Here is a 23,145-nt window from a genome sequence, read left to right as displayed (position 1 = left end):
GAAGTAAAATCCAGACAGTTTGATCTTTTTCTTCATAGCGTTTGAGATTAATGGACGGACTGCTGCTGTGAGATTAAACGACACGCTGAAGCTAAAAAGCCGCCTGCTTTTTTCCGGATATACACATTTACTTGCAGCAAAAATGTAAATTGCATTCTATTAAGTTTCAGTAAGATGAGGAAAACTGCAAAAATGTTCCGACATAGTTTTGGCTTTTATGAATGATAATATAAATGCTGTCATGGCTGTAATTGTCGGGTTGAGTTATTGTTTTTCAAAGATTTTTTTCCTTCTTTTGCCTTTCATCTCATCCCTCCTGACACCTTCTACTTCCTCGATCTGTTGTTTGGTCTCCTCTTGTCACTCCACTGCAATCATCCCTGCGGGGGGCCTTGTCATCTGTATCTACTCATATCCTACGGTCCCTTCTGCTCGGAGCACTACTGCACTTAAATGTCAGAGCTGATGAGCCTGCCACACCCACCTGACACATCAGCTCAGTGCCTGCTAAAAGCTTTTATGGAGCAGCCAGAGAACACAGTGGTTGCCACAAATTAAAGACTTTCTACCCCTTTTTTTCAGGGATTATGGTTGTGAGGGGACAAGTTTTGGTAAGAAAGCTGTAGGGGAGGGAACATAGGCTGTGATCGGTTGCCATCTAGTGGCCTTCACAAGCTCCTCCTGCTACATCATCACAGACGTCGAACAACACACACTCTATGTCACAGAGGCCTAAACTGAGACGATTCAAGTATTCATTTACAAAAGAAACGCACATGATGAAAATGTGCTCACTCTTGTTTTATATAATCAATTATTATTACTTCAACAATCTTTAGCTTGTCATGGATTTTATTTTGAATTGTATTGTGAGCATTTCCTTTCATACCCCCCCGTATTGTCTGCAATGACAATATAAATGCCTTAAAAAACTCTTTCTTTGTTGTGAGTGACCTCTTTTATTGAATGTGAATCTATACTGACTCACACACACACATGCTGACATACATACATACATACATACAAGATTTTGCTAAAAGACTAGATTGAGAGTCCATTGCGTAAAGCATTTTTGAGCCTTTGTGAACATGGTTTCTCTGTGGTGTCTGGATCTTCTGACACTACGATGTTTCATACATAATATTTGATGGTGAATATTGTAGAATTTGATAAATTAGTATTTTGCATGTTAATGTAGCGTTACACACCTTTGACCTCTCCCTTCTCTATAATAACTGATGTTTTCTACAAGATTCAATGAGTGAAATGATTCATCAGGGACAGGATTTGTGTGTGTGCAATGATGAATGACACTTTCATATAAAGCATAAATACATAACTATGGACCTGACTAAAAACACCACTCATATCAGTGTTGTCTCCATCATCTTCCTTTATTTGTAAAACTTTGGCATTCTAGCCAGTCATTTCATTGGTTGGCCAGGTATAGACAGTATGTACACTCTTAGCAATGGTTGCACAACACAGTATAATATGTACAATCTCAATATGTCTGCAAACACTTTATATATATATATATATATACAGTCTTATCTCTTGACTAGTTGTACAGCACTATATACATAATCTAACATTTTACTGGTGGTTCTGCTCGACAGTAAATATATTCCGTCTATGTTAGAAACAATATTTACAGCTTCACCGCTTATTTATTGTTGCATCATATCTCCTTACTCATATGCATCTACAGCATTTCCGTATCTCCGCTTATTGGTTATACGTCACATGATATATGTTTTTGCCTCTACCAGCAGCCATACTTGTGTCTAGTTTTACCTCAATTAGTTAGTGGAACATAATTATCTACATTCCTACAGGATAATTGTGCAAAACTGTTCACTGTGCAACACAGTGGGTCACATTCCTGCAATCTAACATCCAGATTGTGATTATAAAGCAAGCAGCAACAACATACAGTATATCGGTCATCTGACACAGTTGTTCTTTTAGACACATACAACATATGGAAGCTTGCTGGCAGCTACAACACACTCAAGCACATACAGAACGCTGACCTGTCACACTGAATGTGGATTTAATGACATGTATGGATTGCAGAATTATGCTACGGTTGAGGCATTTACCAGAGAGCAATACAGTGCTGTGCAGTTTTTCAAACAAACATTTAAATATGTCATGAAAAAAACAACAAACTATTTACAAACATGTTAATTTGCTCAATGAGGACAGCATCTCACCTGGGAAGTGCAATAGAGTCAAAGGCTGTGTTTGTGGAAGACGACAACACGTATAGTAAAAGTACTAAGCATATTAACAATAAGACTTCAATAGTTCCCTTTGGTACCATATATACATTTTTCACATGCATATCAGAGAAATATAATATATCTGAATGACAGCGGCCGGTTTGGTGTGTAAGGTGCATGACCTCTTCAAATGAGTGAAATCACAGTGGCTGCCTATGGAAGACATTTTGTTTGGCTCTCTATCAACGTTTAGTGAACAAAACCGTGTCTAACCTGACTACTTGGCATGGCTTAAATGATCTGTGGCACAGAATGTTGTCTGTTTGGAACTGTCAAATCCCAAGTGTCCAGCTTGAACTTAACACAGCTCCCATTGTACCAGTGTATTTTGCGCATAATGGAACTGGATGAACTGACCTGTTTAATCGTGTGACAGGTCAGTTCATCCTGACCAAAATCAAACTATAAAAAAAAGCTGAGCAAATTCAAAGTAGGAGTCACCTTTATGGATAAATTAAGGGCATATTCCTATTAAAACTTTCATTGTAACCAAGAAGTAGTGTATTTATAAAGGCTCTGTGCTTAGAACCCAAGATGTGTAGGTATTGAAGTTGATTTTCTCACAATAAACTGAAAGTCATGATGCGGCATCATTATTGATACACATCTTTCACCAGTACTATCTGAGATTTAGAATGTCAGTGCTACTGGTCGACTGGGTTCTGTCTTAATTTTGAGTTGAGCTTTAGAGTAGTTCACTCTAATTCTTCTCTTTCATGTCTATTTTAAGTTTTGGACTTCCCTCTTTCTTCACTCCTCGCCGCTGAGCCAGGCTGGAGGACAGCACGGGCTCCAGGACCGGAGCAGGAGCGCACCGCTTCAGAGCAGAATATGTGGCAGACAGCGCCCCCTAGTGGAACAAAATCAGACGTTACGTTGAGTGAAAAGTGTCTCCCCTTGCTCTCATCTGTCAAAAGAAAAAGCAGTATTGTAAACAGGTAAACAGCGCCCCCTGGTGCACAGGTTGAGACACACATCAATATCAGTACATTTAACAAAATGAATATAAACTCTATTTCAATCCATGATACACCCAGATCAGCAACATAAGAAGTCAACAACACACTATATAAAAATCATGACAAATTATCACACACAATGAGGTCATACTCAGGGGATTCATGGTTGGGAACTGAAAGTTAGGGAATCAATTGTTCTGGCATTCTATGGATTGCAGACTTGTGCATAGACTTGTCATTGCACAACTGTTAAAACTGTTCAAGAAAATCAATTGCTTCAACTAAAATGATGTGTGAGTCAATAGTTCAAATGACTCACTGGCCAGGGCTACAAGACATCAAGTCTGACCTTAACAGTGAGTGCATCCTGTCTGCTGAAAGCTCTGTTAGAGAGTTGATCTCTCTCTACAATCCAGGGGTGATGAAGAACCTGGAGAACATAACAGCATGAATTATTTCTACATCTGTTATTTATTATCAACTGGTGCTCAGTGGGCATTATAAACAGTACACACAGTACAGAAAAGTCCTCAAGTTCCTCTCATAACACTTATTGAATGTATATCTTTTTCTATTGTCCTCATCTCTGCAAAATTGTAATACTGTATTTTACAATGCCCGCTTTTAACAGACTGTAAATTGTTAGAAATAAAGTAAAAACTGCGAAAAGACAAAGAACCTGGTGTTAATATGTATCTTTAGGCTGTAAATGTAGCAAGTCTTCAGTCACGACCTATAGTACCTGGGGGGCAGTCAGACGTTGGTGGGGGTCCACATGGAGCATTTTGATCACAATGTCCTGTTCAACACACACACACACACACACACACACACACAAATGTCATTCACATGAAGGTATTGGTAATAATGAGAGGAGAAATGATGTCATCTGTCTGTCAATAGAGGATATTAAAATGTAACCTTTGCAGCCTCTGACACCAAGTCCCAGTTTCCTCCTGTGATAATGAATTTCCCACTGCCAATTTGAGCCAGAATTTCCTCTGCTGAGTCTTCAGGACTGCTGGCAAATGGGCTGAAACTGAACAATAATTAGAAGAATTAAAGTGATTCAAGGGAATGATGAATAAAAAATATGAGTCTGGCCTCAGGGAACCCTCTGGTGCGAAACAGATTTGACAAATGAAAACCACAAAAATTCATATTAAAATGTCTATCTAAATGTCTATCTAAGGGGAAGATAAGACACAACCTGCCCCTGATGATGTCATTTTTTGCCTTCACTATTGTTTAACTGGAGGACTGAACAAAAGGCATATTGGCTATCTATTCTGTTTTTATGGCAGGTTTCCATGGGGGCATTTGCAGCAAAAAGCATAAACACTGCTCATACACACTTTTACACCAGGCAGAATCTTACCCTGCTATCATAGTGTAGAGCAGAATCCCCAGACTCCAGATATCACAGGCTGCATCATACCCCTGCTTCTTCAAAACCTTAACACACACACACACACACACACACACACACACACACACACACACACACACACACACACACGCAAATGTAGAAACACACATTGCAGTCAAGATTTCATCTGTGTATGTGCTGATGAGATCTTGGTGGGTTTGTATTGATTGTTACTAATATACCTCAGGAGCCATGAAAGTAGCTGTGTAACAAGGGGTCATAAGAAGGCCATTCTCAGCCCGCAGCTGTTTGGCACAACCAAAATCTGATATCCTGATGCATTCTGGGAGACCGGAGTCGTCAGAATAGCGAATGTTACTGGGCTTCAGGTCCCGATGCACAACCTGATACACCAGCACACACACAAAAACAGAGAGAGAGAGAGAGAGAGAGAGAGAGAGAGAGATTGTAACTGGAGCTTAAAAACAGGACACAAACATGTATTATATTCATATGTTATTGAGTATCTGTTTTTATCCGGCTCACCCCCTGTGAGTGTAAATACTCCACAGTCTTGGTCAGTATGCACATGATGCCTGACGCGTCTCTCTCTGTAAACTTTGGCACTGTCAGAACTCTGTCCAGCAGCTCTTCACCTCGCAGTAAATCCTGAACCAGGAAAACGCTGTGGCCATCATCAAACACCTGTGACAGAGAAACAGCAAAAAGGAGACGGAGACAGAGACGGAGACAGAGACAGAAACAGAGACAGAGACAAGGCACTAAATTCAATCAAAGTGTACCACACATCTGATCGTGAAAGGCCACACTCGTAATGTAAAAGTGACAATACTGAAATGGCGGATGTAGGATTAGGTAGAGATGAAATCACAACTGCTATTTTGTTGATCTGTTCCATGTGTGTTTTGTGTGCAGTGTGTGTGTTAAACGTACATCTTTCAGGGTAATAATATTTGGGTGCTCTCCATATCGCAGCAGAATCTCCATTTCTTCAGAAGGATCTTTTCTTGCTTTGTCAATGATCTGAGACGACACACGAGTACACAGAAAACACTTAGTGTATCGAAGATATTGATTATTTGATAAAGTTTTGTAAGTTACTGCGAGGCTTAATTTGAAATGAGAGAGGATGTATACATTTCGTTTAGCTGAAAAAAATCTACTTTAGATTCCAGTACCTTGACTGAATACTCCACAGCGGTAACTCTGTGCAGACATCTCCTGCGGATGGACATCGCAGTCTGTGCAACTTCCTCCTTCAGTTCATAGACGTCGCTGAATGCCGCGTCACCACGGAGATGCTGTCGTTACGATACAGACGGACACACAAACAATAACTGTCTGCCGTTTCAGGTTTTCTGCCGTTATATTTCATATATGCATCACAACAGTGTCAGATATGATGTGAATGAATGGTGAGACAGCTGCCATCTAAATGACAGTGATTCATCAGGCTTTGAAAGGTCAGCATCATTAGATAGGCGCTCACTTAATTAGTCAAGCCCTTTATCTGCCACCAAGTCATTCACCCAGCCAGGAGAGTCATTTAATTAAAGAGGCGGATAGGAAATTAGTTGTTTTCTTAATGGCATGGCAGATACCTGAGCCACGGGGTTGAAGTTGTTAATTTCCTGACGGGAAGATGTTACCGCAGCAACACTGGGCTCCTGATTTGGAGAAGTCGCCACAAAGCTGAAACCTCGAAACAACTGGTGTGTGTTTGCACTCGGAGGGAGGCCTGGAGAATCTAGATGCAATGACAGAGATAAAGAAGATGTATGGATGTCTGGTAATGTTTTGGGGTACATTGATACTGTGGCACCTACTTTATGTTGAATTGGTTGAATTTTTGGATTGATTCCTGTGTGAATGTTCACGTGTGTATGTTTTACTCACCAGTGGGTGTTCTGGAGGTGAACTCTGGGTCAAAGTGGAAGGTGTCCTCAGGTCTACCAACTGTTGGTTTGAACGGAGGCCTCATTTCTTTCCTGTACAACCTCTGCAGAAAAGATATCACATTATAACTTAAATGATGTGTCCAAAATATAATGACATCTGAACATATACGTTTTGGTGTGTAGCTTGAGTGAGAAGCCTGCAAACATATATTTGGAGGTGTAATATTAAGAATGTCCAGCAAGTGTCCCCATTACAACACCTGTCAGCGATCCTGGCGTAAAATGACATAAAGCATTATGAACTGTCGATGCATTATTCAATAATGACAGTTATGATAGAGATTTCCAGCATTTTACGTTTAGATATGGTTGCATGTTTTACTCTCCTCTTTTTAAAAACGATGTGGTGTTTGGAAGAAAGTGCAGTGAGGACTGAGACAGCAGTAGGGATATAGAACAGATCAAAGACACTTTTAATGTGATTATGATTGCTCAGGATTCATGTCGTGACAAGTTTGTCTGTTAACTCTCTAATTTCTAAATTGAGGAACTGGGAAAGGGATGTGACATTTTAGTAGCAGCAATGCTTCCTCGGGAAGTGATTGTGACTTCTCTCACTCTTCTCTACAATCAATGAAAGGAAAAGTCAAGAAATGGATTGTGAAACAGATAAAATCCCACCAAAATCCCTTTGAATGAGCCTAAACCAGACTTAGAACAGGATTTGGTGATGTTTGACAGAAGCAAGAGGGATTCTACTTGAAGAAACAACTAATATAAAGAAAGAAATGGTGTATGAGCCAACAGAGCCCTGTGATGGACAGGAGAATGAGATTGACTCTCACATGTTACTGACACATGAGGTTGAGCTGTTGAGGAGGCAGGATTTACATGAGAGGAAACAGTAGTGGTCCGTTTACATTCAGATGTTTTGTTCTGGGATGCAAAAAATAGAATTCAATCATTGTAAAAGGACAATGTTAATCTGAGACAACATGGCCAGTAAATAATCTGTCCTACGCTTGTACTTGGTGTGTTTGCGTGTAACAAATGACCTGCCAGTCTGTCACAGATGACCCACTTTATGACAGAATAGCCTGGATTGTTTCCCCTGCTTTGTTATTTTATATGGCACTGCGTTTCCAGTTCTCTACATTTCCCCTTAGACATCCTGTGTAATGTAAGCTTTTTGAAGTTGGAAGGCACGAGACCTCCCAGGGAAACGTTTTATGAGCAGTTTTGTGAAAACAGTGATTATCGTGACGTCAGAAGAGGTCAGCCAACGGGAAAAACTGTTTCTGAAAACGGGTCCAGGGTGAGATAGAACCTGAATTGCGAAGGTCACACTGCTGTATGTACATGAATTTGCAGTGAAAGCCATTACATTAAGTGTTTGAGCTAACATTGTATGGTTCCTTGCACTACTGGGGTTTTAAACGCGTCTTTCGTAATAGTTGAGCCAGATGGATTAATGGGTGATCGGTGGGATGGAGCTTTAGATCCTTTCAGTATGGCTCCATATGATCCAGAGGAAAGACAGCAGCTGTATCTGTCTGCTTTGGCTGTTGCTAACAATACTTAACATATAGAACAAGATATATACAGTAAATAATGTCCTAAATTCAGTGTGTATAATATGAAAGAGGCAGATGTCACTGCAGCACGTACTTATGAAGGCGTCAATCAGGTGTTTCTTTGTCATAAACTAACCACTTATTTTACATTGTACTTACATTCCAGTCTATTGATGAAAAAAAACGATGTCTTTTTATTTCTTCCACTCCCTCTGGTCCCGCACCTGTCGAACAGATTGGGAGAACATTATCATAGCTCACGCCTACCAGGTAAACACATATAATATAATAGATGTGTAAGAAACACGTTTACATTAGTCCTGCTGACATTCCAGGATGTCCATCAACGAGTTCAATAACTGGTGATTCCTTGAGGCTGGTATTATTAAAATATAAAGTTATAGCCAAGCTTGATCATTACCTAGTCGGTTAGCAGGGTTCCTCTTGAAAAGTGCTCTTAACAAACTCTGCACCTCTGGACTGAGGAACTGTGGCATTCCCAGTTTAGCCCTGCGCAAGATAAGAGAAAAAGTATGGTCATGCAAGATGCACAAGCGTGTAAACAGCTTCTATTTACAGTTGGCTTAGTTTCAGGTTGGCTTCTTGGTTATTGATGCTGTGAGCGTATAGGAATGTTGTTCCTCAGCAGACAGCAAAATAAGAACAAGCCACTAATCGCACGCCGGTAACACAAGCACCCACTTACCATTCCTAACCAGTTACAACAATGTATCAGCCTCTTAAATCAAAGACTAACAATGAGAGTAAACATTTGGAGATGCTCACGAGGAAAACGTTAGGGTGAGATTACTGTGGCCTTACTTCAGAATAAGTGCCATTGTTTCCTTACGATCTTTTCCTTGGAATGGCAACGATCCTGTTAGCATCTCGAACTGGAAAACACAAGACAGCACAGTGAAAGGACCTGCATATGTTTGATATCATTATGGCTAATGGGAATGCTTGGTATGGATCATGCGAAGGGGCATTTAGGATCCTGCGGCCTTCATCTACCACTCACAAATAGTTTAAATACATTTTCTCTGCTATTGTCTGTTGGCTGTTGACTAACATGACATGCCTCTGCTTGCATGACCCTTTTCCAAAGGTATTGCAAAGGTTTAAATTTAAGAGATTTAGATTGAATTGCCTGCACAGGATAAGCTTTATAGGGACGGATGGAGGCCTTACATAACTCCTGTACATCCTGCTTGCATATTTGGTTTGGTTGGAGTTTTAATGCGAGTCAAGGGCAGACGAGGGACGTCTTCCTCTGGCAATCTGGCGCAGCTGCCACCCGACAGTGATCCTCCTTTTAGGTATGAATCAAATAAAAGCCACTAAGCGTACAAATGAGCACATTCCTGCAGGGGCACTATTACTAAAAGTGATAAAATCTAATATACTAGGTGTTGTAATTAAGCAGGTTCACTGCCGGATGAAAGCTAAATTAAGAAACCACTGTTTTTGACTGTAGGATGAGACAAAACACGTGGTAATCCAGGAAACTACTTAAGCTAAAGATCGACGCATGCAGGTTTAAAGTCTCTCTAAAACACAAGGTGAAGCAGGTCTTACCATGAGTACCCCGAATGACCACCAGTCTGCGCTCTGGGTGTGTCCTCTCCTGTTCACCACCTCTGGAGCCATGTACTCGATGGTTCCACAGAAGGAATACGCTCTTTTATCGTGATCGATGGCTTCTTTACTCAGTCCAAAGTCTGACACCAAGACAGACAGAAAAGCGTGAGAAGGTGGTTCCGAGCAGGAACCACAGACAGAATAACAGACAGAAACGCAGCATTTTGGCTTTAGGACAAACTGACCAGTTATCTTGATGTGTCCGTCTTCATCCATAAGAATACTGTTGACAAAAACAAGAGTTAAGATCTGATTGAAAAATAAACTAATAGACTAAATTATATATACAGAAGAGAATTAGGGCCACATGGAAAAGAAAAGTCAGAATTGAGAGATTTAAGTCAGAATTATGCAAAATGCAGCCACCTTGTTACTGTCCAGTGGCTGTGATCTCACATTGAATGGAACACTTCACACAGATCAGTCTTCAAAGCCAAGCCAAGTCTTGAAATCGCCTAAAACAAATTCTCTTATTTTTCTGATACAGTGATGTGCTAAAATTGCAAGTATTTGTTACTGAAAGAAAATCTGAAATACAGCTTTACCAAGTCATCTAGGTTGGACATTGCAGCCAAAATTCTGACTTTAAACTCAGAATTCTATTTTTCCATGTGTCCCTGATCCTCTTCTGAATATATGACACAGCCTGTCTGAGAGGTACTTCTCAGGTTTCAGGTCCCTGTAGATGATCCCCAGACTGTGCAGATGGTCCAGGGCCAGTGCCAGCTCTGCCAGGTAAAACTTGACATCCTCTTCCGTAAACATTACCTAAGATGAAAAAAAAGCCAACTAAACCAAATGAACTACTGCACATACATAAGAAAGGCTCAAAGCAATCACACTTCACAAACAACAGAAGCTAATGGGAGCAGAAGAAGGCCTTAATCACCCAGCTATTGTAACTCCAAGAGCTATGATGAAATCATTTCTCAGCTTGGTTCGGTGCGAACATTTAAAAAAAAAAGCAGCAGGAAAGCTCAGATTGCCTATTAACTCTGAAAACACTTATGAATTAATTTCCTGTCATTACAGCCAAATGTTTTCAAAAGCAGCAGGATGACTCAAGTTACCTGCTAATGTTATCAACAACCCTGACAAACACGTCTCCCTCTGCCACTAGACCTCCATTAGAAGCAGCACTAAATATGACAAATGACTCCAAATGTAATTAAATGTATTTGGATATAAATATATAATTTGCAGCTTGCACGCCTCATAAAGCATGACTGTGCAGATATACAGTGTGCCTTTCAAACAGGGAAATGAATGTGGGCACAAACTCCTCTTCAGTCCATGAGCATATTTGTAATAACACAAATAAATAGCTTTGTGTCCTCCGCTTGTCTAGTGTTGTGTAGCTGCGTGGTGTGTAATCCGTGTGTGTGCGTGACTCTGTGACTGGAGATGTGGAGGAGGCATTTATTCTGTAACCTACCTCCTTTGACAGGCGAGTGAAAAGGTCTCCACCTCGGAGGAAGTCGAGGATCAGATAGAGCTTCCCCTCTGTCTGGAAGGCTGCAACACACACACACACACACACACACACACACACACACACACACACACACACACACACACACACACACACACATGCACGTGTAACAAATCGGCGATAAAGCAGTAAGGCCCAGGATAGTTCAGGTTTCAGGCAGTCAGACTTACCATAGTGCAGCTTCACGATAAACGGGTGGTTCACTTCAGCCAGAATGTCTCTCTCCATTTTGGACCGCACGCGATCTCGAACTAAGGGGGAGGCAGCAGAGGAGGGAGGAATGTGTTAATAAAGGTCAGCAGCATCTGTGTGTGCGTCTCAGAGCGCTACAGGATGAAGAACCAGAACTGTCTAACATTCCAGGTCCATTCCAGTGCGGCCTGAGTTAAGAGGATTAAAGGGAAAAGACACCTAATCAGAACAACAGCCAAACACACTTTTACAGAACATCGTCCTTTATCATCATTCAATTTCCTTCCAAAGCAGTTTATCTGAATCGAAAGTGCAAACTAACCTAACTAACCTTCTAACTGAGTTGTTTTGGGGGTCAACTCAAGACATTTGTCGCAAAATAGTATAAATCGTAAGTAGTTAGTGATGCTTTAATGACCTTTGAGCGTGGCTTTCTTCAGGACCTTCATGGCGTACAGTTGTCCTCTGTCCACTCCTCTGATCTTCCTCACCAGGAACACCTGGGAACCATCACCATCACTGTCACCCTTGTGCTCTCTCACACCTCTCTCTCATAACAACAACTTGTGACCTTTTAGCGGCAGCCGTACTCATAAGAGGATTTGAGTATGATAATATAATACACAGTGTTATTCTCACATTGCTAATTATTACAGAACATTCACTGTTATTTATACTTCACACATAGTATAGGTGTTAAACGCGGAGCCTCTGCTCTCTCCTCAGAGGCCTGCACGAGCTCGTCAGTGTCAGTGAGGGTTAGCGTCATGTGTTTGTGCTTAGCTGGTGGTGTCAACATTGATCCCCTGCCTCTGTAGAATCCCTGCACCAGCACACAGACCAGATGAATGTCAGACGCTGCCTCCTCTCGCCTCTCCCTCACATGGGATTTGTAGATAACAGTTGCGTACCTTGCCATAGGAGCCCTGTCCCAGCACCTTGAGCAGCTGGAACTGAGACGGGTCTGCTTTCTCACAGCCCTCCTTCACATGGTGGCTGATGTCAATCTCCTTCAGTATGCTGTCATCCTGAAAGACGCAAAGAGTCAGCGTCACTTTAGAGTTTGAGGATTTGTATGAACTAGGGTTGAGCTGGTACTACAGGGGTCGTCAGGGTGGATAATCAGGGAGTTCAGATTTTAATCATGTTGTTGCCTCTTATTTAGAGACACGAAGCTTTACATTTACAGAGCAGCTTTTAATGCACTACCTGTTTTCATGCATGTTGCTGCACTGGTATCAAGAACATGATGTATTATTTTATACTGTATATCTATTGGACGGGAAATGTGAAAAGATTTCTTGTTGTTGTTAAAAGTTAAAATACAAAAAAAACCATTGTAGTACTTCATACTGAAATAATTAAATGAAGTTTGAATGAATATTTGAATGTTTGTTGTGCAGAGCTGAATGTTTGGGGCTTTCAGCAGTGTGGTTCCCTTGTGGAAGGAGTGATGTCACACCTAGAAACCACACTGTGACATCAACGATCGACGCTGACAAGTGCGACATCCGTGAAAGTTTCCAGCACACAGAGCACTGCAGCATCCCTGTGCCTGATGAGACGGAGTGCTGCTTTCATCTCTAAACAGAGGCTCAGGTACCAAAAGAAAAACAGGTTCAGGCCCCATTAGCAGCTTCTGCATGGGACGCTGACGTGACGTGACGCCGACTCCCTCTCTCTGACCTCTGCCATTACTGCTGCGCACAGGCAGCCAACCAGGTGAACAGATGGCCGCAGGACACGTAGGTGGTCGGGTTGTTCATCAGTCAAAGCCAAAGAGAACAGATGAGGGCATTGGAGTTGTGTCTATTTATATCCCAATATACATACAGGTAGATGAGCTGCAAACAAGAGGCTGTCTACTTCTGCGGACAGCCCCCCCTCCCACAGGTCTGTTTGGATATAAATAGACCTCTGTGGAATCAGTGTGCCTGTATCCATGAATCTAACCTGCCTGCCTAGGTGCCTGTGTCAGCTCTTATCTCTCTGAAGCTGCATGTTGCCTCATCATGCTGCCTGTTGTCAATATATTGCGTTTGTCTGACCACACCCCCTCTGGATTTTGGGCAATTCTGATCTCGGCAGCTGTGACGATGCAGCCTCGACTCCCCACAACAAACCAAACCACACACACAGACATTCCTCCACACCCATAACCATGTGCACACATATGCACCGACGCCTCAAGTCGCTCACACACACGCACACACACACACATATGCAGACTGACAAACACATCCAGTTGTTAAAGTTGATCTTAAAGACATGCAGATACAAACCTCTAGTTGACAGAATCCTGCGTTGTTCTTGTTTCGGGCTGCCTTGTTCTTTAGGTAGATAGAAAACCATCTCCGCACTGTGAATTTTCGCGTGCTGGTATCCATGGCAACAAGCAGGCCGGTGTCTCTATCCCATAATGAGTCTCATCCCTGTTGGCGGGTCGTAAGGTGGATACACGGAGACAGAGATTTTATTGGTCATCTACTTGTCCCGCAGTTCATCCATTGGCTCATCCTCAGCGCAGTTGTGGCTCCTCAGTCTTCCCATCGTTCACATTTGCAGCTCAGTCTCTCTGCTTGTCTCTCAGCCGTTCCTTCCTGTCTCAGTTACAGTGGAAGCCAGAGAGCGTGAGACAGAGGGAGACAGGGAGAGACGGAGCAGTCAGTTGATGTGTTGGACAGGGCAGATCCTCTGGGATGTGGGATTGTCTCGCATGTGCTGCAGGCTCACCGCTGGCAGAGGTGACGGATAAATCTGTTCTGCTGAATCAGGAGAGACGGAGGTGTGTGTGTGTGTGAGCTCCTCTTCTCTCTCTCTCTCTCTCTCCGTGCATGTGAGTGTGTTCATCCCTGTGCCTCTCCCTCTCCCTCTCTCTCTCTCTGTCTCTCTCTCTCACACACACACTCACACTTTCTCTTTCTCTCCCTCTCTCTGCAGAAGAAGGGATTGTCACCAGTCACATTGTGTACAGGCAGGCTCTGACCCCTCCCTCCCTCTCCCTCTCTCTCTCACACTCTCTCTCCCCTGCTCCTTCCCCTCACCTCCCCTTCTGTTTCTCCCAAAACCATGCAGCAACAGCTGGCCAGGTCACATGGTGCAAACCAGTCACCTCCTCTCATCGCCCCTTTTCCCCAATATATGAGATCATGTCATGACACTCAGATAAACGAAATAAGAAAACAAGGCAAGTCACAAACACAAACACATCAAGGAAAACAGAATGTCAGAATTCCTTTGGATATTGAGGACTATCAGGTAGAAATCAATTGTGAAATCAATAGTGATCACAGAGCACCTTGTGGATCAGCGTGTATCTGTGTAGGTACGTGGATCACATCAGCAGCTTTGCAGAACTGCAGTGTTACATAACTGTATAGAGCGAGAGAGAAAGAGAGAGGGGGGGGGGGGGGGGGGGGGGGGGGGGAGAAACTGAGATTGTGAGAGGGAGGGGCGGGTGAGAGGAGTGTGATGGAAATGGATAAATCACCACTGACAGTGTACCTAGGTCCTGTGAGAGTGTGTGTGTCTGTGTGTGTCTGCCCGTGTCTGCCCCAGGGCCTTCAGTTCAACACAATAGTTCACCCAGGGTACTTCACCTCACACTGATCTCCACACAGCACAGTTCATAAGAGTTTAGGCAATTTGGACAGCATTAAAATGTTTGTTCTTAATATGTTGTCGTCTCACAGTTTCAAAGCTTTTTCAGCACAATTGAAAATGTTATCGCTCAGTAGTCCGTCTGCTGTATTGCTCTGCTGGATGGGGATTCGGGATTATGAACTTGCGTCTGACCCCGGGAGGATTAAGGCTCTAGTCTATAAGGACATCACAGCATTAATATTCATACACGGCCAGTGGAGCTAGACGGGCTGACAGGTGATGCAACTATTTTAATTAGGATAAACAGATCAGACACACTGATCACTGAGCAGACATGGCGCTGGTGAAGTGATACATTTGTGAGAAATTGTATACTTTTGTTGGCAAAATGTAATAGTGTGTGTAGATTGTAATCTATACTAGCCTGATTGCGGTAGAAATTCAGACACACATTAAAATCACAGTCCTGAGAGTCGTGCTTTAGGCTGAATTCCTATCTGTTGAGTTAAAAAGCCAAAGTTTGGTAATCAAAGAGCAATTTTGTTGTGTTGGATGTGCCAAAGCTCTTTTCCTCCAAACATCTGCCTTCTGAATCCACACGCAGGCTTGAACGCAGCCCGGCACTGTCACACTCATACTGGCAGCAGGGCCACTAGAGAGGCAAGTGTTCACAATGAATCATAGGAAGAGAATACAAGAGGGCTAGGAGACACTGAGTAGACAATCAACCTTTTATTGACATTCAAAAATGACAAAGTGCAAACACTCGATACACTCACAGCATTCATCTACTGGAGCTGCAATCAAAACCGGCATTTGTCTTTTAACATATACTAAACACTGATTTAACCGATCTATCCATAAACACCAGCACCAGATGGAAGTCATCACACTCATCACACACTCATCTGCACTTTCCCAGAGAAACGAGCACAGAACCTGCACAGCTCCAACAAAAATCTCCAATAGTTAATGTATGTGGTGTCTAGTTTGCAATGCCGAGTGTGTGCCTGGGTTATGTCACCAGGTTGCACAGGTTCAGTGCTGACCTTCTACACAAGTATCTGCTGACAAACGACCAGAGAAAGTCGATCTGAATACAACAGGGAAGAATTATCAACAGTAGACTCTACACTGCTCTACGGACTGATGACCTTTAAATCCTCAAGTCATCCTTCACTAATGGGGACAGAACCCAACACTGATTTCAGGTTGAATCCCTTGACATGAGTTGTAAAGTCACTATCATTACCTATTATCAGTTAAGACTTAAAGAAACTGAAAAATGATGAGTCATGGTTGAGCTATAGTGTAATAACTGGCCTCAGATCAATAGTGTTAACCGACACACATCACTACCTAGCAACACACACACACTACTGGCGCCCTGTGTGGACATAGTAATCATTATATATGCAGTAAAAAAACAACAACCTTGCAATTAATAAAATACACTTATCAACAAGATACAGCATGTTTGGATTTTGTGGCTACAAAACATGAAGTAAAGATATTTAACATACATGTCTGGAATGTTCCCTGGCAAACACACACACACACACACACACACAAAGGCACCGCTTCTTTACAGTCGCAGTCAAAGACACGGCTCTCTGTCTGCCTGACCTGAATTCACTGTCTGTTGTGCTGGAAGAACCAAGCTGTGCACTGTTGGACTGACCAAGTAGCAGGGGTCACACAGGGACATGGCTGCTTCAATTACTGAAGCACTGTGTGGTCTTCAAGTGTGTTTTGTGTGTATTTAAAAAAGAAAGCACTTTACAGGACCTGTCACAGCTAGAATTTTTTTTTTTGCACTTAGAATTTTCAAAAGGCATCGATTGTGTGATGATGTTTTGTCACGCTTTACATTACTGTCATCAATAAGCCAATGATGATGGTAGCAAGATAAGAGAAAAACCATCAGGTAAGTCACTCTGTGTGTGTGTGTGTGTGTGTGTGTGTGTGTGTGTGTGTGTGTGTGTGTGTGTGTGTGTGTGTGTGATTACAGTGCAGTATGCTGGTACAGACAAAGAATGTTTGTATATGTGCATGTGGAGTGTGTAGTGTGTTTCAAGGCCGGGCTGGATAATAAATCGGCACATCGTGGTCACACACACTGAATCCTGCTTTGCCAACACCCACAGGGACAGTCCGGTGTCCTTTCTCACAGGCCACCAGGGTGAAGTCGGGGCTGAAACAGATTTCAATCTGAGCCAGAATCTGAGTGTCCGCGTTCTGGCAAACAAACAAATGTAAAAAAAAAAACATGTTAGCGTGTGTGTTCGTCTTTATGTGGTGACGATGATGATGATGATGATGATGAGTCAGAGTAGGTATTCATACCTTTGATGGATGGAGACATTGGATCCTAGGTATGATCCCGTAAAATTTCTCTAGGACTCCTTCAATATCTGCAAACTACACACACACGCAGAGTTGGAGGCAGAGGGGAGAAGGTGGCAGTTGTTATCATGGTAGTCTGGGTGAATACTCCTGCAGTTAATGACTAGGAGAGGGTGTGTGTTAAAGCCATTTAATACACACACAGTTCACCTGTAGTTTAATCATGAGGGCTCCTAATAAACATAATCAGCTTTTCATTTTGTGTCCAGAGACATTCAACAGCAACAAAAACACAAACAGCTTTGATATGAAATTTTGAACAAAGTCAGAGGTGTAATAAAGGAGCTTAACACACACTACGGTAACTCTCGGTCCAAATCCTCTGTACACACTGCTGCAGATTATTCCTTACATAACTCTACTATTTGTCATTTAAATATAGTAAGACGTAAAAAACACAAGAGGACACCTACTGCGTAGTACGTTTCTGAGGGGACGATGTTGAACTTCTTCAGGACACTATGACGACAGAAACACAGATTTCACATGGAAGGCATCTGGTAGAGTGTTTCAGAGTAGTTACAGTATGATATGGTGTGAATGTGTACCTGTCCAAGTCCACTTTATGGTATAATTCCAGGGCTTTGCTGAAGTATTTATGTTGACTATTGAGAGACTCCACTTTGGCAGCGCACGTACCATGTTTGTGCCACTCGTACTTCCTGTTCAAAAAGAGAAATGGAGAAAAGTCATACACTAGGATCAGAAATGATTGATAATATAGATATATTCATTGTATAGGGTGTGAGACAACCCAAGCAAACTAATAAAAGATGACAAAGATAGATTGACAAATGGAAATATGAGAGGATGGAATGATTTGCTACCAGAATCCAGAGGAGGAGGGATCAATCAAGTCAGGCCAACTCTTCTTCATGTCTGGGATAAGGTCCTAAAACACAACAAACAAACAGTGAGTGTCAACAGAAATATTTAAAATCAATACTGTCAGGTTACTATAAAACCACCAACAAGGAGTAATGAATGAACCTTCCCACGTTCTGTGTTGCAGTCTGTCCTGGCCGTGTCTGCTTTAGATTAATGAAAGCTTTCATCTGTGTTTACCTTCCTTATCCACTCAAACAAATACAGCCACTAACATAGAATGGTGTCCTCGCACTGACACAGAGGAGATGGATGGATTCTCTTCATCTTTCTTTACACCAACCTCTATCTCAGACGGGTTGAACGGCCATGATGAATTGCAGTCATTCCCTTTATCGGGCCTGCAAACCAGACACATTCAGATCTCAGTTCCCATTTGTTGCTTGTGCATGAATGAACACACCCACCCACCCACCCACCCACCCACCCACCCACCCACCCACCCACCCACCCACCCACCCACCCACCCACCCACCCACCCACACACACACACACACACACACACACACACACACACACACACACACACACACACACACACACACACACACACACACACACACACACACACACACACACACACACACACACACACACACACACACACACACACACACACACACACACACACACACACACACACACACACGTCTTTAAAGCAGATATTACAGCCAGGCAACACTGATTAAATCATAGTCCAAATCACTCCCATTGGATGTGCTTAATATAATTTGCTTACTAATCAGGCTATTGATAAACATGTCTCACACACACACACACACACTCTCACACTCTCACACTCACCATAGTCCATGTAGTGACCAGTAGCTGATGTTGAGGTGACAGTGTTCCGTCTACAATTCATAAAAATATATATTTAAAATCTTGTCTAAAATCTGAATAAATGTGATAATATACACTCAGACTGTTGTTTTATCATTTTATATCTTAGTAATTGTAAAGGCTAAGTGCAGCTGCCACAGCTTTAGGGCTGATGAAGTACTCCCATCCTTTCTGCACAGTTTAACTTGTATCTTATTAACTCTAACTCTAACTCTGTTATGTAATTTGCTGTTGGGCTACTGAAGCCTTTATTCATCCAGCAAAACAAAGCATTAGAGGGCCCTGATTTCCATTAATGCTTTAATACCATTTGTGCATGAATCAGAACATTACCACAATAGAAACAGAGAGTTAAGAATGGAATCTAACCAAAGTGAACTGAAGTGAAAACTACTTGCAGCCAGCCTATAGGAAGTAGACTATATGCTCCTGTGACACACATGATAGAAAACCACAAGACAACAAAGGACTGAACCAGCAGAAACGTTCTCACGATGGGAAAAGGGGAACCATCATCAGTTATTTGATCAAAAAGCATGACATTAGAGAAGTGCATTTTGTGTCGTGTGTATGTAATTATAGTTACACTTCCCAAAGCTGCTGACATAATGTTGCCTAATCCAACCCAAAGTGTTGACACACAGCCAGCCTTGTGACTCAACAGACATCACGTGATTTAAGTACTAAATGTTTAGCCTTTTAAACAGTTATCATAGTTAAGATGCCCTCTTGACTGCCCTCATGTTTACAGTATAACAGGCTGCAATCCTAACCTCTACAGTGAAGTTCTGAATTTAATACAACTGCCAATCTGCATATCTGGATCAGGATTGGACCCAATCAGACACAGACCAATACAGTCAATATTAAGACCCACTTATCAACCACATACTGCTCATGGTGATACTAGCTGGTATACTGTCTCAAGGTAGCTTTGCTAATGTGTTTTCATGCATTTATCATAATCACATCACATTGCATTTTCACAGGTGTAAATATAAAGATTGTACACTGAGGAACAGAAACCTCACCTCACAGAAGGTGTTGGGCCAGTGTTGGGTGAGGATAAGCTTGGTCCACATGTGTCTGAAACACACACACACACACACACACACACACACACACACACACACACAGTCATCTGTCACTGTGACATGTCCTGTCTGGATAGAGGTGGACAGTGAATGCATCAGGGTGTATCAGACCCTCTGCCTGTTCATCTATCTCTGTATTACACTGCTGTACTTACGGGGTTGGAAACAGAGAGGCAGAGGAGACCAGGCCTGCTGCCAGGCAGAGCAGAAGAGGGGAAGAGAGCCTCATGTTTGACCTAAATACAGATATTCAGTCAAATTATTGACATGCTGTTGTTCAGAGATACACAATGGGACACTGTGTTCTATCTATGCATGAATTACCATCAAAGTAAACAATAGATTCCACATTTGCTGTTCCTCTAAAATAACACATTTTTTGCAGAATGTAGGCAGTGTACCCACACTACAAGTATAACTATGCAAAACTCGAAACAAAACACACACACGTACAGTATTGTATTATAAGTTTACAAGCTTAAGTAAACTGTTAGTCACTTGTTAATGTTGGAATACTACAAGTGAATACGGAAGCCAATATGCAAAATAACAAGTACAAAGTCCAACCTGTATGGTTTCCTTTGTAAAGGAGGACAGAGACAGAAGAGCGTATACATTTACAATTAGCTCTACGCTGTATTGTGACCCAAGACAAAAATAACACACCACTCTACAAGAACCACTTGGTTTACACAGTTGCGTAGAGTTCCAGTTATAATAAACAACATGTACCGTAAGTGTTATGACGAAAAGAAGAAGTACGGGAATCTGCGAGCCTGATGAGTCCGATAAATGACGACAGGCACTATCGAGTATATGAGTCAAGTCAACATAAACATAACCCTCAAAACTGCAATAAAAATAGGAACCTTACGAATACGTGGCTGTAAACTCAACACATAGATTTGAAATAGCTTTTCTGCACACTTCAGATGTCAAACCCGGTCAAAGACAACACAATCTACAGCTTAAAAGGTCGATATTACAACGGCCACTTCATGTTTTAAACTGACCTGATGGAAGTCCTCCTTCTTTTTTATCAACCGAGCAGCCGAGTATCATTAAATAAACGTTGAGCTCTGAGAGACTTAAGTTTGAGCTCTATGTTGACATCTACCGCTGGACATTTCAGCAACAGTCGACGGTGCAGCTTTTGTTTACTTCTGACTTCCTTATGTGGCATTCCTCTCAGCCAATCACAGGCACCGCTGAGGTTGTACGTCATCACGCAGTGGAGCTGCGGTGGGAGGCTCGATTAATTGGTCTGCTTCCACCGGTTATTCCTGGAGCTGAAGCTTTGGATCATGTGGAAAGAATGCTTGCTCATCATAAAATCCTATAATCAATCGTTTCTGGGCGGTTTATGCCACAGATAGCTAGAATATTGTGCCAGTGGAGGTTATGTGTTATGTGTTATGTGTAAAAATGTCTTTGTTTGTTGGTTTTTTTATTATTATTTTAAGGTTATATTGTGTGTGTATGTGTGTGCAGGGTGGAACCAATAAAGTGTGTTGCTTCTGTTTCTATAAACTGCAGACACAGATAACTGTCAACCACACAAACCACAAATATGCACTTTCAGTTCCTCTTTTCGTGACACATTCACTTTAAACACAAAATGCAAGACGGACCAGTTAAGTGTAATTGCAAACTGCTGCACAATCCTATAGATTGTTTGGCGAATTCACATACAATTCACATTGCAACATTGAGACCATAACAGTGTATTTGTTGTGATGAGGGCGGCAGTAGCTCAGTGGGTACAGCTTTCGCTTGGGAACCAGAGGGTTGCCGATTCGAGTCCCTGCCAAGGTGCACCTGAGCAAGGCACCGAACCCCCAATTGCTCCGCCCTCTGTAAAGGCAATGTAATGTGGTAATGTAATGTAAGTCGCTTTGGATAAAAGCGTCTGCTAAATGATCGTAATGTTTCTACAACTTTGCATTGCAGTTCCCTTGATATGCTGTTTTCCTTTTCACTGGGATCAATAACAATTGCCAAACATCAATTGACTCAGGCTGCTTTATATAAAATCCATCATCAGTAATGGATAGTTAATTGCTCAACAGTATTTGTCAGACCCTGGTCAGAGTGGTGCTCACAACAAAATACTGTCAGCGCTGTACTTGAGTTGTACATGCAGTTAAGCCTTAACAAAATTACATTGTAATTTCCCCCCCTAATGTGAATTAAGTGTATGAGATCCCTGCCAGCTGTTTCTACAACTGAAGTCAAATATTTAGTCTGCCATTTCTCATACCAGATAATCTGAACTGACAACTTGGATTTCCCAATTTATTGGACACTCTTGATTATTAATACAGTGCCCAGGGGTTCCCTTATAAATCACTGACTCATTAGAAATCAGCATGTGGAATTAAGCATGTAAAATGAGAGAATAATTTGTCTTACTATGCCTCTAGCAAACACCATGACAAATTGCATTAGCTGGAACAGTCAAAGTTTAAAATATGGACTTTTATAATGAATTGGAATTTGGTCAAAATTGTCAAAATTGCTCCAAACTCACACCAGTGGGTACTAGTGCCATGTGTATGTTGTGTATGGGTTTCTAGTTTGTAATATCTTAGGGTTGGGGTTGGGGTTTTGAAGTTGAATTTTTCTGCAGCTGAATTTAGTGCGAGGCTCTCATTCAATCAGCTTCAACTTGCTTCCAGTATACACACACACACGGGGAAGCCGTATTTAAGTTTTTAAGTATTTAAGCTGAACAATGCTTTGTTTCCCTGCCTGAAAGTACGAAGGAGTAAGAAGGCCCTGAAGAGATTTGAATGGGAATTTTCAGCTGGAAAATGCTTAATATTTCAGAAAATATGAAAGATACAAACACCCCATCATAGTTTTAGCAACACTTGTTTA

General features: G+C 42.0%; 2 protein-coding genes across 3 annotated transcripts; both read right to left on the bottom strand.

Annotated features, from left to right (window-relative positions):
• Positions 1–2,828: 2,828 nt before the first annotated feature.
• rps6ka2 (ribosomal protein S6 kinase, polypeptide 2) lies at positions 2,829–13,821 on the bottom strand. Its single transcript, XM_076146963.1, has 22 exons — positions 13,717–13,821; positions 12,346–12,462; positions 11,853–11,934; positions 11,413–11,493; positions 11,186–11,265; positions 10,412–10,518; positions 9,936–9,973; positions 9,688–9,830; positions 8,932–9,002; positions 8,531–8,619; positions 8,269–8,333; positions 6,534–6,636; positions 6,239–6,384; positions 5,816–5,938; positions 5,571–5,660; positions 5,163–5,321; positions 4,859–5,020; positions 4,626–4,702; positions 4,169–4,286; positions 3,990–4,046; positions 3,597–3,677; positions 2,829–3,138 (listed from the first exon to the last, which is right to left on the bottom strand). Exons 1-22 carry the CDS (start codon positions 13,819–13,821, stop codon positions 2,989–2,991), a joined length of 2,244 nt encoding a protein of 747 aa, XP_076003078.1. The 3' UTR covers positions 2,829–2,988.
• A 1,933-nt stretch (positions 13,822–15,754) lies between these two features.
• On the bottom strand, positions 15,755–21,438 carry rnaset2 (ribonuclease T2). 2 transcript variants are annotated; one of them, XM_076146920.1, is made up of 10 exons: positions 21,279–21,438; positions 20,421–20,501; positions 20,203–20,257; positions 19,133–19,182; positions 18,612–18,669; positions 18,271–18,335; positions 17,992–18,105; positions 17,857–17,902; positions 17,384–17,458; positions 15,755–17,275 (listed from the first exon to the last, which is right to left on the bottom strand). In XM_076146920.1, the coding sequence occupies exons 2-10, from the start codon at positions 20,492–20,494 to the stop codon at positions 17,111–17,113; spliced, it is 702 nt and encodes a 233-aa protein (XP_076003035.1). In that variant the 5' UTR covers positions 20,495–20,501; positions 21,279–21,438; the 3' UTR covers positions 15,755–17,110. The 2 variants fall into 2 exon arrangements, with proteins under 2 accessions (XP_076003035.1, XP_076003034.1); XM_076146919.1 differs by lacking the exon at positions 21,279–21,438 and adding an exon at positions 20,833–20,951.
• Positions 21,439–23,145: the final 1,707 nt, after the last annotated feature.

The sequence above is a fragment of the Genypterus blacodes genome, unplaced genomic scaffold, assembly GCF_046128005.1.
Source record: "Genypterus blacodes isolate CSIRO-AG114 ecotype Tasmania unplaced genomic scaffold, CSIRO-AGI_Gbla_v1 ptg000036l_1, whole genome shotgun sequence".
Classification (NCBI taxonomy): domain Eukaryota; kingdom Metazoa; phylum Chordata; class Actinopteri; order Ophidiiformes; family Ophidiidae; genus Genypterus; species Genypterus blacodes.
This window is presented reverse-complemented; position numbering and strand designations above follow the sequence as displayed.